The 15035-nt window shown below is 43.3% G+C and overlaps 1 protein-coding gene across 2 annotated transcripts; it reads right to left on the bottom strand.

Moving 5' to 3' along the window:
• Positions 1-392: 392 nt before the first annotated feature.
• On the bottom strand, positions 393-3212 carry LOC125521546 (phenylcoumaran benzylic ether reductase Pyrc5-like). Of its 2 annotated transcripts, none has more exons than XM_048686607.1 (5): positions 2911-3212; positions 1961-2095; positions 1257-1494; positions 913-1116; positions 393-818 (listed from the first exon to the last, which is right to left on the bottom strand). In XM_048686607.1, exons 1-5 carry the CDS (start codon positions 3106-3108, stop codon positions 652-654), a joined length of 942 nt encoding a protein of 313 aa, XP_048542564.1. In that variant the 5' UTR covers positions 3109-3212; the 3' UTR covers positions 393-651. The 2 variants fall into 2 exon arrangements, with proteins under 2 accessions (XP_048542564.1, XP_048542565.1); XM_048686608.1 differs by having other exon boundaries at positions 393-809.
• Positions 3213-15035: the final 11823 nt, after the last annotated feature.

Raw genomic sequence — 15035 nt, 5'->3', positions numbered from 1 at the left:
CAATATATTTATATATTGGGACTTTGCAAGTCTCAGTGAGTGTCTAAGAATTTTGGTGGAATCATCTCATGTCTAGAAATGGTAGCTCCTTTGTAATGCTAGGAAGAAAATAATCATTCCCAAATATGAAAATTAGGTTTTAACAAAGAAGGAATAAAGATTTGATGAATTCCAGGCATTGGAATATGGGCAACAATATTCCCTGGATGTAGGATCAACCATGACAAACTCAAGTTTCATCTCATACCAAAATCCAAGTAGGTTTCAAATAGATCCCCCCAAAAAAGGCAGAACAGAGTAAAAAAATCTCAATTCAGATTTTTGGCGTGTGACACTTATTCATCATTTAACAAAATGGCGAAGTTAATGCAGTAATGCTTATGATGCAAAAATTAAATAACAAACAATTTCTAACTTGGCGTAAACCCCCGGGCTGTTACATACGGTATCATGTTCCATCAAGCTAAAATTTCCAAATTTATACAACCTCAGTTTATATATTCTAAGCTCAAGGGAATGCAAGATGCATTCCTCACATGATTGAGGTCTCACACTCTGATTACGTAATTCACGTGCCATTCTAGTAAAAATACATAACCTCCAACATTTATTCAAAGTATATGAATATTGGCGACGATAGGATTTAGGAGTTTAAAGGAACCTATTTAGGTATTCATCCACGGTAATGTAAGGCACATCAGGGTAAAGCTGAGTGGCTTCAACTCCAAATGATGGGTCGATCTCAAAGTTAGTGTGGTCCCCCTTCAACCAGACAGAGTGGCTGATTGCCAGTGCTACATTCAGCGGCGCTGATGACTCTGAAACATACCCGAGAGAGCAAAATCAGTACAAAAGATAAGTATAGACGGCAACTACAACATAATAAGAGTAAAACAAGGCTTTTACTCTGACCTCGAATCTTCTTCAGGAGTTCGTCCTCTGGGAGGTACACCCTCTCAAGTGTCTTACCAAGTTTCTTCTCCCAGAGTGAGACAAGCTCATTATGGGACAAAGTGTTACTTGGTGGCCTCAGATATAGGATTTTGTTCAGGGTCCTTGGATCATCTACAGCTTTAATAGTGTAGGTTCCCACGTCTTCTTCCGCTGCAAAGATTCCTATTGTCGAAAATACACACATAAGAGTGCAGCCATAATCCCAGTCCTTGTTTGATTTAAATTCCGTTCTCAAAATAGAGATTAATTTCTCATATCGTAAAACTGTACAATCATATTAAGGGCATCTTGATCAGATCTACCTTTTACATTTCCATCACCCATAATGAGAACCTTCTCAGTTGGAGGCTCCATGACCCCAATCTGCGCAAGGCTTCGCAAGAAACGACCAGCAAAGAAGTTGGAAGAGACATATGTGTAGGGAATCCCCTCAGCCTCAATGGCACGCCTTATACGAGCTTTCCCACCGAATACTGTCTTTGCAGGTTCAACTGCATGGTTACGATCCACATCATTACCATACTCTGATGGGAAGAATCTCTGCAAGAAGCTCATCAATATCAGAGTTCAGTAAGAACTGCTGTAGAAAAATAATAATGACACGAGGAATGCATGGTATCAGTCTATCAGATATGAAAAGGGGCACATTCAACATGTTTTGAACAAAATAACCACAACTAATTCCCGTCCATCTGAATGATTTTTTTGTCCACCATGTTGTGGAAGGCAGGGAACAGCCTAAGTTGTCAAACCAGTTTCTTAGTACCAAAATGACTAGTGTTCTCATCAGCAAAATACGAATACTTGAAGAAAATGCAATTCACAAATTGTTTCACGTAAGAGTTTAGGGTGCACAGTTCGTTGCAATTTACAGCCCATCATTTATTGCATAACCATCAATAACAAAGAATTTTCGAACTATATTATCAGCTAAAGTATTCACAGTAAGCCATAAGGTGTGCACACATAACAATTTGATATTGATGATTGGGACTTTGGAAATTACCTTTACATGCCCAACTTCCTTAATTGCCGAGATAATGAGAGTTTGATCCGGTAGCTGTTGATAACCCACGGCCGAGATCACAACATCTGCTGATTTAATGGCTGTCACCAGGCTCTCATGATCATACATATCACCCTAATGATCCAACAGTAATGTAACAGTTATACATCACCATCCAATCAAACTTATATCTTGAGGTCATTATTTTAGTAATCAACACGGGGTAACGACACAATCAGGGATGGCTATCATCCTTGCCAACATAATAGTTTAGTCCTGAATGGCACGAAAGATTGTTGACTTGCCACCTCCTTGTGAACACATTTCAGTATTTTATCAAACAGAACAACGACTGTGTTACAACATATACCTTTTGTCCCCAGCAAATTGGGGCTTGAACACTGAAGAATCTTAAAAAGCCTAGCAGATTTGATAAAGATAAATTCTGTACATAATCCAAGCAAATCACCTAATCTTTACTTTCTTTAAGTCCTTTTTTTAGAGGGTGTTCTTTAAGTCATCTTACATGACTGTTTATTTGATCGATTGAATCGAACAGAATGGAAGGGCTCCTTGCTCTAGCATATTTCTAAGATTTTGTTTTTTCGTCTGAAACCTCGAATTTCCTTGATTTTTGTCTTGCTGAATTTATCTATTTTAACCGGGCTAATCCCCTTTCCATTACTCTCATTTCTGTCTTGTTCATAGATATGCCACAACAGAAAACAAGTTCGCTGCTTTGTTTAGCACTCGCGCACCGCCACAAGGGACAAGAAGAAAAAAGAAAGCCGCCATGAAGCAATCCAGAGAATTTCTTATCACTGTTTCTGCTATCATTTTTACCCAAAATGGCACCATCCTTAGATAGAAGTTGGACCCACTAACTTTCATAAAAAGAGAGATAAAAACAGAGCAAGGATCTGGATAAGAAGAGTACGACGGCTGCTGACCTTGACGATGGTGACGCCGGCATCCCGGAATCCCTGGAGGACGGCGGCCTTGGCTGGGTCGGCGGGCGCGGCGTCGCGGACGAGGACGGCGGTGGGGTGGCCCTCGCGTGCGCTGGCGGCGACGATGAAGCGGCCTATGTAGCCCGTGCCGCCTATCACCAGCACCCGGCTCCTCCCCTCACCTGCAACCAACGCCATGTACAGCAGAGCGGAAAAATAGAACACGGTAAGAACAGAACGGAGAGGCAGAATATAGTGGTCTTCTGAGAAAATAAATAAGGAAAAGTGCAGTGAAGTGGAGATAGACGAGGCCGCGAGTACAGGGGAAAAGGTGTGATTAGACGAGGAGTCGTGACTCGCAAGGAAGGCGGCGTAAGGCCTGTACAATGGGGGTGCTTAGAGAAGGTGCTTAGAAAAATAAATCAGACTTTTTTAAACACCGATACTTATTTGTACGGGGTAGATATTTAACTAAGCATCTCTTCTGTAGAAATAGGCACCGGTGTTTCAGAAAATTTCGATTTATTTTTCTAAGCACCCCTCTAAACATCTCCCATTGTACAAGGCCTAATAGACTATATTAAATGTAGACTTTTGAAATAGTCTTTCGTTGCAGTTGTAAGGGCATATTTATCCCTTAGTTGTTTTGGTGATTGATGACAATACTTTTGCGGACTAATCGTGTGCATTGAGTATTTCAGACATTTCATCACTAGGCACAAGACGATTTGGTGTCCCTTGAAGACTATTAAATACGGCGTTTCTCTATGTTTCTTTTCGGTGGATTAGAGTCGTAGGAAAGTCGTACTATTAAGAGGGGGTCCGTTTTGGAAAGGTTTGGATGGAATCATCACATATACGTCTATTCCTTTGCACCGCCTTTCCTTTGGCATTTTGGAGCATCCTCCATCTTTTCTTGTTTATGCAAAATGTCTTGATTGCTGAACTGGGGCATGCGGTAGTACCACTCCTAGGAGCGGTAGTACCGCAGGCCCTTGCGGTAGTACCGGCCTCTGGCGCGGTAGTACCGCAAGTGCCCACGGTAGTACCGCTTCCTTGGAGCGGTAGTACCGTGGCCTCAAGCTAGGCGCTGCTGCTACTGCGGTAGTAAGGGCGGATGTAGTTTTTTGCATTCGCGCCCTACGCGGTAGTACCGCGCCAGGAGCGCGGTAGTACCATGCGCTCTGGCCAGGCTCAGTAGGTTGCGCGGTAGTAGGAGCAGATGTAATTTTTTACATCCGCACCCCGCGCGGTAGTACCGCTCCTGGTTTGCAGTACTACCGTGTCGGATTTTTGCATGGATCCCAACTCAGCGGAAATTGCCACGGATGTATTTTTTATATGTTTGTACCTTTCCAAAATCTGGAATATCCCTGCCTTGCGGTAGTACCGCAAGGGGGAGCGGTAGTACCGCGCCAGCGGTTCTACCGCCCTCTGCTTCAACGCATCTGGGTTGTTCTGGTTTCTGCTGCTCGGGCGGTAGTACCGCGGGGTCCTGCGATCGTGCTACACAATCTGAGTTGGTGAATAACGGTTGGATTTGTCCCCTTACTATATAAGGGGGGGGGGTCTTCTTCTCCGAGTTGACCACCTCTTCCACCCCTAAGCTTCATTGTTGCTCCAAGTTCCATTTTCGCCCGATCTCTCTCCCTAGCTAATCAAACTTGTTGATCCTTTAGGGATTGGTTGAGAAGGCCTAGATCTACACTTCCACCAAGAGAAATTTGATTTCTTCACTAATCCCTTGCAGATCTTATTACTCTTGGGTGTTTGAGCACCCTAGACAGTTGAGGTCACCGCAGAGCCATATTTCATTGTGGTGAAGTTTCATGGTGTCGTTGGGAGTCTCCAATTAAGTTGTTGAGATTGCCCCAACCTTGTTTGTAAAGGTCCGGTCGCCGCCTCCAAGGGCGCCAATAGTGAAATCACGGCATCTCGCATTGTGTGAGGGCGTGAGGAGAATACGGTGGCCCTAGTGGCTTCTTGGGGAGCATTGTGCCTCCACACCGCTCGAACGGAGACGTACTTCCCCTCAAAAGGAAGGAACTTCGGTAACACATCCTCGTCTTCACCGGCTCCACTCTTGGTTATCTCATCCCTTTACTCATGCAAGCTTATCTTGTGTTACTTTCCTTACTTGCTTGTTTACCTATTGTCGTTGCATCATATAGGTTGCTCACCTAGTTGCATATCTAGACAACCTACTTTGATGCAAAGTTTAAATTGATAAAGAAAAGCTAAAAATTGTTAGTTGCCTATTCACCCCCCTCTAGTCAACTATATCGATCTTTTCAATTGGTATCAGAGCCTCATCTCTTTCTTAAGGACTTTACCGTCCGAAGAGTATGGTTGACACCGTAGACGGTGAGGAGGAGCACTCCGGTGCGAATCCGATCTTGTCTACGGCCTATAGGGGAACCGCGGTCTTTCGTGAGGAATTCAATATGGCTTTGAACACATTGAAAACCTCCATGACAACCGAGGTTGAAAGCATGTTTAATAAATTCTTAGAAGGGCTTAAACTATCTACCGCGCCGATAAAGTGGGTGATCCCACTAACAAGGTGACGGATGCTAACTCCAACAAGGGGGAAGCTACTAGTGAAAAGGCTCCTTCTTCTAGTGGTAAAATTGGCAACAACATCTTTGCCCATGTGGGACCTCCACTTACTTATAATGGACCGATTCCTTCCACTCATTTGAATCATGCCGGTCCTCCTCCTAAGATTGTAAAAAAATGAGGACTTTGATTCTTGGGTTTATCGCTTTAAGTGTCATTTGAATCATGTTAATACTAACCTTTGGAGAATCATTGAAGAAGGTTTTTATCCACATGACCGAAGCAACTTCACCCCTAGAGAAGCCACGGACAATCAATTCAATGAGAATGCTCTCCACATCATCCAAGATGCAATTCCACCCGAAGATCTTGCTCACCTCCGGCCATTCACTGTGGCCAAGGATGCATGGCGCCACGTTGTGTCCCTCTACCAGGGAAGCGCAAGCATTCAACACTCCAACTATGAAGTGGTGCAAGATGAAGCCGATGAGTTTGCAATGAAAGAAGATGAAGAACCTCGTGAGCTTTATCGGAGATTAACTACTCTCGCGGTCTCACTCCGGGATCATGGGAGCAAGGATACGGATGACAATTGGATCAAGCGCAAATTCCTCAAGGCCATGATGCCTTACCACAAGGCCATGTCCTCCGTCATTCGTCAAAGGCCGGACTTCCACACCTTATCCTCAAGTGAAGTGTTGGATGAGTTTGTGGCTATGAGCATCTTGGACAAGACCGCCGACAATGCGGTGTTACGCTCTCAAAGAGCAAAGAAGCCCACCCTTGCCTTGAAGGCCACAGTTTGTGTGGAAGAAGAGGAAGAAGAGGAAGAAGAGGAGAGCAATCCCGAAGATACAAAGTATGCTTATCATGAACACATGGCTCTTGCTTCAAGGCAATTTTGGAGCAAGAAGAACATAAGTCCCAACTTCAACAAGAACAACTCAAGTGGCGCAAAGGTCAAGCAACGAGTGAGGACTTGCTATAATTGTGGCAATGTGAGCCACTTTGTTGCGGAATGTCCTTATAAGAAAAGGGAAGACAATGGTGGAAAGCTCATCCGAAAAGACAAGGCCAAGTCTTTCCCCAACAAGAGCAACTTCATCAAGAAGACTCCTCCCAAGGGGTTGGTGGCACAAAAAGAGTACCATGAGGATGATGATGATGATGAAGACGGTGAGTCGGTTGCCATGGCCTCCGTTGCCATTGCGACAACTCCGTGGGTGTGTCTCTTTGACTCACTCAATGAGAACATCACTGCCAAATGCCTCATGGCTAAAGCCACCAACAAGGTAACTCCCAACATCAAAAGTACCATCATTAATAATCCTTCGTTAACGGATTGCATTGATGAACATGAGGGGTCCAATGTGGAGGAGAATGAATTTGAGTCCTTTATGAGTAAACTCAAGGGGAAATCCAAGAAGCACTTTGTTGCTCTCTTGGAACAACTTGGTGAAGCCAATGACATGATTGAGGCTCACGAAGATACCATCTCTAAGATGGAGGGGCATAGTCGTGACTATGCCGATGAGATCTCGGATCTTTCCAATGCTCTTGAGGAAGAGCGAGGTCTTCGTTTGGCTCTTGAGGAGTCATACAACGGTGACCACGCTAAATTAAAGAAAGATCTTGATCATGTCTTGTTGTATCTCGTGTGCTAAACTCCGAGAAGGCCAAGCTTGGGTTTGATCTTGCTAGACTCAAAGATGAGTTTGACTTACTTGACAAGGCTCACTAGGCCTTGAAGGGTGCTCATGCTAGTCTCATGATCAACTCCAAGTAAAGCTAACCAAGGAGAAAGCCACCTTTCCTCATATGGTCTTAATTGATAATGCAAATGCTACTAACCCATGTTGTGAGCATGTGCATCTTGTTGAGGAGAATGCAAAGTTGAAGAAGCAACTTGAGAAAGGCCTTGTGCCGTGCATACAAGGTGAGAAGAACCTCAATGACCTTTTGAGCAATCAAAAGGAAGTTGTGGCCAAGGAAGGAATTGAGTTCACACCCAAGTCCAAGAGCAAGAAGAAGGATGACAAGGCCAAACGACCTCCCCCTCTCAAGCAAATGTTTGTGAAGGAGGGATAGTGTGCTTCTAAGAAGAAGAAGAAGAGCAATGTGAAGGGTAGTGATGCCAAGAAGGGCAATGCTACCCCTCCTAACAAAGCCGGCGACTTTAACCCTTCTTATGTATTATGCCGTGCTAGTGATGGACATGTTTATTCCAAGTTTGTTGGTTCTTCTTATGAGTACATTGAATGGTCTATTTGGGTTCCTAAGACCCTTGTTACTAACATCAAAGGACCCATTACAAAATGGGTACCTAAAACCAAGCATTGATCTCTTGTAGGTGTTTGCTTCCGGTGGGGGATCATGGTTGCTCGATAGTGGAGCCACTAATCATATGACCGGAAGCAAGGACTTGATGGTGGATGTTCACAAGATTTCATCTATGCCCACCAATGTCGAGTGGGGTGATGCATCGTCCTCTAAGGTATTGGGACTTGGAAAGGTTGTCATTTCTCATGATCTCACGATCAAGAAGGTCATGCTTGTTGAGTCCCTTGCATACAATTTACTTTCCGTTCGTCAACTTGCACTCATGGGCTTTGCCACTTTCTTTGATGTTGATACTGTGTCCCTCTTGTGGAGCAAGACTCTTAAAGTAGCCTTTGTTGGGCATGTCAAGAACGGTCTCTATGTGATTAACTTTTCGGAGCGACCCACTAAGACCGCGACATTCCTAATGGCTAAAGTTGACATGGGATGGCTTTGGCATCGCCGTTTAGCCCATGTCAATATGAGATCTTTGCAAAGTCTTCTCAAGGGGGACCATGTCCATGGACTAAAAAATGTTAGTTTTGCTAAAGATCGTGCTTGCAGTGCTTGTATCGAAGGAAAGCTACATGAAAAGGCTCACCCTCCCACGACTATCATTTATTCGAAGAGGCCTTTGGAGCTACTTCACTTGGATCTCTTTGGGCCTCCATATTTTGATAGTCTTGGGGGTAGAAAGTATTGCTTGGTGATTGTGGATGATTATTCAAGATACACTTGGGTATATTTCTTCAAGAGGAAGAGCGAGACCCAACAAACCATCATTGACTTTGCAAATGAAGCTCAACTTCAACACAATGCAAAGATCTTGACAATAAGAAGTGACAACGGCACCGAGTTCAAGAACTACACCTTGGACGAGTTTCTTAGTGATGAGGGGATCAAGCATCAATATTTCGCACCTTACACCCCTCAACAAAATGGTGTAGTGGAGAGGAAGAACCAGACATTGATGGATGCGGCAAGGACCATGATGGCGGAGTTCAAGTCTCCATACAACTTTTGGGCTGAAGCCATCAACACCGCGTGTCATGCATCCAATCGGCTCTATCTCCGCAAAGGCTTGAACAAGACTCCATATGAGATTCTCACCGGTAACAAGCCAAACCTCAAGTACTTCCGGGTGTTCGGGTGTAAGTGTTTCATTCTCAAGAAAGGTGTTCGTTTGTCTAAATTTGAGGCTAGAGCTCAAGAGGGCATATTTGTTGGTTATGCTACAAACTCCCATGCTTACCGTGTCCTCAATAAGTCCACGAGACTTATTGAGGAGACATGTAACATGGAGTTTGATGAGAATAACGGCTCCCAAGTGGAGCAAAGTGGCACTTGTGATGTAGGTGATGAAATTCCTCCCCAAACCGTAAGAAGAATGGGAGTTGGTTTTATCCTACCCATTGAGGAACCCCTTGTGGCCGAATGAGAAGGACAATGCTCCACTCATGTGGAGCCATCACCAACCCAAGGCCCACACGCTTCCGAAGAACAAAGTGAAGGCCCTCAACATCATGAACAAGACCAAGGGCAAGATCAATCTCAAGACGGTGATGAATCACCAAGTGATGCCCAAGGTCATGTTCTCCCATCCAAGCAAGTTCAAGATCAAGAGCAAGCTCAAGATCAAGAACGAGCTCAAGACAACGCTCAAGATGATCAAGTAACCGCTCCTCAACACTCTCCAGAGGAGGAATTAGAGCGTCGTGCCGCCAAGATCGCATCCAAGCTATCCACCAAAGATCATCTCATGACAAATGTGCTTGGAAGGTTAAGAAAGGGGGTAAGCACTCGTAGACAATTAGCAAACTACTGTGAACATCACGCGTTTGTCTCTTGTGTTGAACCCCAGAAGGTCTATGAGGCGCTCGAGGATCCGGATTGGCTTAATGCCATGCATGAAGAACTCAACAACTTCGAGCACAACCAAGTATGGAGATTGGTGCCAAGGCCAACGGGGAACCATAATGTCATTGGAACCAAGTGGATATTCAAAAACAAGCAAGATGCTCATGGAATTATCATTCGCAATGATATGTCTCCAACGTATATATAATTTTTGTTTGTTCCATGCTATTATATTACTCGTTTGGGATGTTTATGGGCTTTATTATACACTTTTATATTATTTTTGGGACTAACCTATTAACCGGAGGCCCAACCCAAATTGTTGTTTTCTTGCCTATTTCAGTGTTTCGAAGAAAAGGAATATCAAACGGGTCCAAATGGAATGAAACCTTTGGGAGAGTTATTTTTGTAATGGAAGCAATCCAGGAGACTTGGAGTAGATGACAGAGAAGCCTCGAGGTGGCCACGAGGCGGGGAGGCGCGCCCCCCACCCTCGTGGGCCCCTCGTGGCTCCCCTAACCAACTTCTTTCGCCTATATATATCCATATACCCTAAAACATCGCAGAGCAGAAGAGATCGGGAGTTCCGCCGCCAGAAGCCTCCGTAGCCACCGAAAACCAATCTAGACCCATTCTGGCACCCTGACGGAGGGGGGGGGGGAATCCCTCTCCGGTGGCCATCTTCATCATCCCGGCACTCTCCATGACGAGGAGGGAGTAGTTCACCCTTGGGGCTGAGGGTATGTACCAGTAGCTATGTGTTTTATCTCTCTCTCTCTCTCTCGTGTTCTTGAGGTGGTACGATATTGATGTATCACGAGCTTTGCTATTATATTTGGATCTTATGATGTTTCTCCCCCTCTACTCTCTTGTAATGGATTGAGTTTTCTCTTTGAAGTTATCTTATCGGATTGAGTCTTTAAGGATTTGAGAACACTTGATGTATGTCTTGCATGTGCTTATCTGTGGTGACAATGGGATATCACGTGATCCACTTGATGTATGTTTTGGTGATAAACTTGCGAGTTCTGCGACCTCGTGAATGTCGGTGTCAAAACCGGCAGATCTCGGGTAGGGGGTCCCGAACTGTGCGTCTAAGGATCGATGGTAACAGGAGACAGGGGACACGATGTTTACCCAGGTTCGGGCCCTCTTGATGGAGGTAATACCCTACTTCCTGCTTGATTGAGTTTGATGAGTATAGGGGTTACAAGAGTTGATCCACCTCGAGATCGTATGTTGTGGTCTAAACCCTACAGGTATGATGAGTAATGTCATAATGATCTATCGACTAGCCTGGCCTTAGTTTATATAATGTACAAGAGGCCTAGAATAACAAGAGTCCTAGCCGAACACGTTGGTGGAGAGGAGTCCTTGTCTTGATCACCAAGTCTTGTGGAATCTTCCTCATGCATGTCATCGGCTGTCCGAACTGGCCCATGAGTAAATGGCCCTGGGGGTCCTCGGCCTGATCCAGCTGGTCGGGAGACAACGTGGTGAGTACCCTCTAGTCCAGGACACCGTCAGTGAACTTATGCATAGGGGTGGGCACACGTTTTCGTCTTGACTCTCTGGTAGAAACTTTGGGGCACTCTTTGAAGTTCTTTGTGTTGGTTGAATAGATGAATCTGAGATTGTGTGATGCATATCGTATAATCATACCCACGGATACTTGAGGTGACATTGGAGTATCTAGGTGACATTAGGGTTTTGGTTGATTTGTGTCTTAAGGTGTTATTCTAGTACGAACTCTATGATAGATTGAACGGAAAGAATAGCTTCGTGTTATTTTACTACAGACTCTTGAATAGATCGATCAGAAAGGATAACTTTGAGGTGGTTTCGTACCCTACAATAATCTCTTCGTTTGTTCTCCGCTATTAGTGACTTTGGAGCGACTCTTCGTTGCATGTTGAGGGATAGTTATATGATCCAATTATGTTATTATTGTTGAGAGAACTTGCACTAGTGAAAGTATGAACCCTAGGCCTTGTTTCAACGCATTGCAATACCGTATACGCTCACTTTTACCATTTTCTACCTTGCTGTTTTTATATTTTCAGATTACAAAAACCATTATCTACTATCCATATTGCACTTGTATCACCATCTCTTCGCCGAACTAGTGCACCTATACAATTTACCATTGTATTGGGTGTGTTGGGGACACAAGAGACTCTTTGTTATTTGGTTGCAGGGTTGCTTGAGAGAGACCATCTTCATGCTATGCCTCCCACGGATTGATAAACCTTAGGTCATCCACTCGAGGGAAATTTGCTACTGTCCTACCTCTGCACTTGGAGGCCCAACAACGTCTACAAGAAGAAGGTTGTGTAGTAGACATCAAGCTCTTTTCTGGCACCATTGCCGGGGAGGTTAGCGCTTGAATATATATCTTTAGATCTTGCAATCGTATCTTTTAGTTTCTTGTTTTATCACTAGTTTAGTTTATAAAAGAAAACTACAAAAAAATGGAATTGAGTTTGCCTCATATGCTTCATCTTTTTAAGATCTTTCGTGAGAATGATGGAAAGGAAAATTGTGCTCAAACGCTAGAAGAAGAAGTCTCTAAAATGTTTGGCACTAAATCTTTGAATGATGAGCATGATTGCAATGTTGTTAGTATGAACTCTTTGAATATCCGTAGTACTAATGATGATTGTACTAGTCATGATGAAAATATCTCTTATAAGCATGTCGATTTTTGTGGAGTGCATAGAGTTTACAAGTACATACCAAACATGTAAGATAGATTTTGCAAGAGGCATAAGTATTTGGAAACTAAATGGTTGCAAGAAAGGCTAGATGTTTGTGCTGAAAATTTAAACTTTCTTAGCCGTACTTGTGAACTTTGCAATGAACGTGATCATTTCAGTACCCAATGCAAATTGTTTCATGATCGTATCGTATCTAAAAATTGTGATGAATTGATTTCCTTTGCACATCATAATGAACTTAGTTTGCTCTTGGGTTATGAAGAAATGAAACGTATAACTAAGGTTATTCCAGAATTTGCCCTTGATAGAGTTCTTAATTTTGATCTAGAGGAAATTTATATGTATTGTGCGGTGAATTGCATTGAAAATCCTTATATTGCCAAGTATATAAAGAAAAGAAAACAAATAGAATATGAAGAGAATAATAATGAAAGGTAAGAGACTTCCCAATATCCTCCTATTATTTCTTATGATGAGTCAGGTAATGAGGAGGAGCTTTCTATTCAACCAATCTCATTAATAAGGAGCTCCAAAAAGAGGGTTAAACCCACACATGATGTGAAGAAGAAAAAGAAATGACGGATAAGCAAAGGTAAAAAGGTATCCCTCCCAAATGATGTTGCTCTTATTACTCATTGTGATGATGATAATTGCTATACTATTGGTGCTATCCACACTATTAATGATGAGAGTGATTATGCTTATGATATGAAAAGGCCCAAGCTTGGGGATGCTATGTTTGATGAGAATGACAAGTTTGAAAATATATTTGCTGCAATTAATGTTTGTCCCAAGCTTGGGGATGCTAAGTTTGATGAAGATGATATTTTTAGCCTCCCAAGTTTTGATATGCAAATTTGTTATGATGATAGCATGCCTCCTACCTATGATAATTATATTGATGAAAGTGGGTTTGGAAGAGTGTCAACTTTAGGAAGTAGTAATCCCACTATTTTGGAGGATGTTGAATCTTATTGTGATAATTATGAAAGTGGATTTGGAGAGGTCATGACTTTATTTAGTAATGATTCCACTATCTTGGAAGAGGTTTCAATCGATTATGATGAGAACAAAGTTGCTACCTATGATGATTATTGTGATGATACTTATGCTATAAAAAGTAGTGATGATTATATTTATAAAACTTGTCATGATTATGATTACCCCTTTTCTGAACATTACTCTTTTAATATGGAAACAATTTATAGTATTCAAGTTTCTTATGATACTCCCACTATTCCGAATGAGAAGAATTTTGCTTATGTGGAGAGTAATAAAATTTCTATGCTTGTAGATCATGAAAAGAATGCTTTATGTGATAGTTATATTGTTTAATTCATTCATGATGCTACTGAAAATTATTATGTGGGAGGAATATATGCTCATAGGAATTGCAATAATATCAAGTTTCCTCTCTATGTGCTTAAAATCTTGAAGTTATGCTTGTTTTGCTTTCCTATGCAAGTTGATTCTTGTTCCCACAAGTTGTTTGCTCACAAAATCCCTATGCATAGGAAGTGGGTTAGACTTAAATGTGCTAGTCATATTCTTCATGATGCTCTCTTTATGTTACAATTCTTATCTTTTATGTGAGCATCATTGAAATCATCATGCCTAGCTAGGGGCGTTAAACAATAGCGCTTGTTGGGAGGCAACCTAATTTTATTCTTGTTCTTTGCTTTTTGCTCCTGTTTAGTAATAAATTCACCTAGCCTCTATTTAGATGTGGTTTTATGCTTTTAATTAGTGTTTGTGCCAAGTAGAACCTTTGGGAAGACTTGGGGCATGCGGTAGTACCGGCCTCTGGCGTAGTAGTATCGCAAGTGCCCACGGTAGTACCGCTTCCTTGGAGCGGTAGTACTGTGACCTCAAGCCAGGCGCTGCTGCTACGCCGGTAGTAGGGGCGGATGTAATTTTTTACATCCACGCCCTACGCGGTAGTACCGCTCCAGGTGCGCGGTAGTACCATGCGCTCTGGCCAGGCTCAGCAGCTTGCACTGCAGTAGGAGCAGATGTAATTTTTTACATCTGCACCCCGCGCGATAGTACCGCTCCTGGTTTGTAGTACTATCGTGTCGGATTTTTGCATGGATCCCAACTCAGCGGAAGTTGCCACTGATGTATTTTTATACGTCCGTGCCTTCCCAAAATCTGGAATATCCCTACCTTGCGGTAGTACCGCAAGGGGGAGCGGTAGTACCGCGCCAGCGGTTCTACCGCCCTCTGCTTCAATGTATCTAGGCTGTTCTGGTTTCTGCTGCTCGGGCGGTAGTACCGCGGGGTCCTGCGATAGTACCGTGTGCCCTTGCGGTAGTACCACATCCCCGACATGGTAGTACCGTGCTACGCAGGCTTAGTTGGTGGATAACGGTTGGATCTGTCCCCTTACTATATAAGGGGGGGGGGTCTTCTTCTCCGAGTTGACCACCTCTTCCACCCCTAAGCTCCATTGTTGCTCCAAGCTCCATTTTCGCCCGATCTCTCTCCCTAGCCAATCAAACTTGTTGATTCTTTAGGGATTGGTTGAGAAGGCCTAGATCTACACTTCCACCAAGAGAAATTTGATTCCCCCACTAATCCCTTGCGGATCTTGTTACTCTTGGGTGTTTGAGCACCCTAGACGGTTAAGGTCACCATGGAGCCATATTCCATTGTGGTGAAGCTTCATGGTGT

The sequence above is a fragment of the Triticum urartu genome, chromosome 7 (genome assembly GCF_003073215.2).
Source record: "Triticum urartu cultivar G1812 chromosome 7, Tu2.1, whole genome shotgun sequence".
NCBI lineage: Eukaryota > Viridiplantae > Streptophyta > Magnoliopsida > Poales > Poaceae > Triticum > Triticum urartu.
This window is presented reverse-complemented; position numbering and strand designations above follow the sequence as displayed.

What these genes read in the sequence shown, in the direction of transcription:
- LOC125521546 (XM_048686607.1), bottom strand. Translation starts at nt 3,108, where the DNA reads ATGGCGTTGGTTGCAGGTGAGGGGAGGAGCCGGGTGCTGGTGATAGGC. An exon ending in CCGGCGTCACCATCGTCAAG is followed by an intron (nt 2,096 to 2,910) that starts GTCAGCAGCCGT and finishes TTGGATCATTAG; the next exon opens with GGTGATATGTATGATCATGA. An exon ending in GGGTGATGGAAATGTAAAAG is followed by an intron (nt 1,117 to 1,256) that starts GTAGATCTGATC and finishes TTTCGACAATAG; the next exon opens with GAATCTTTGCAGCGGAAGAA.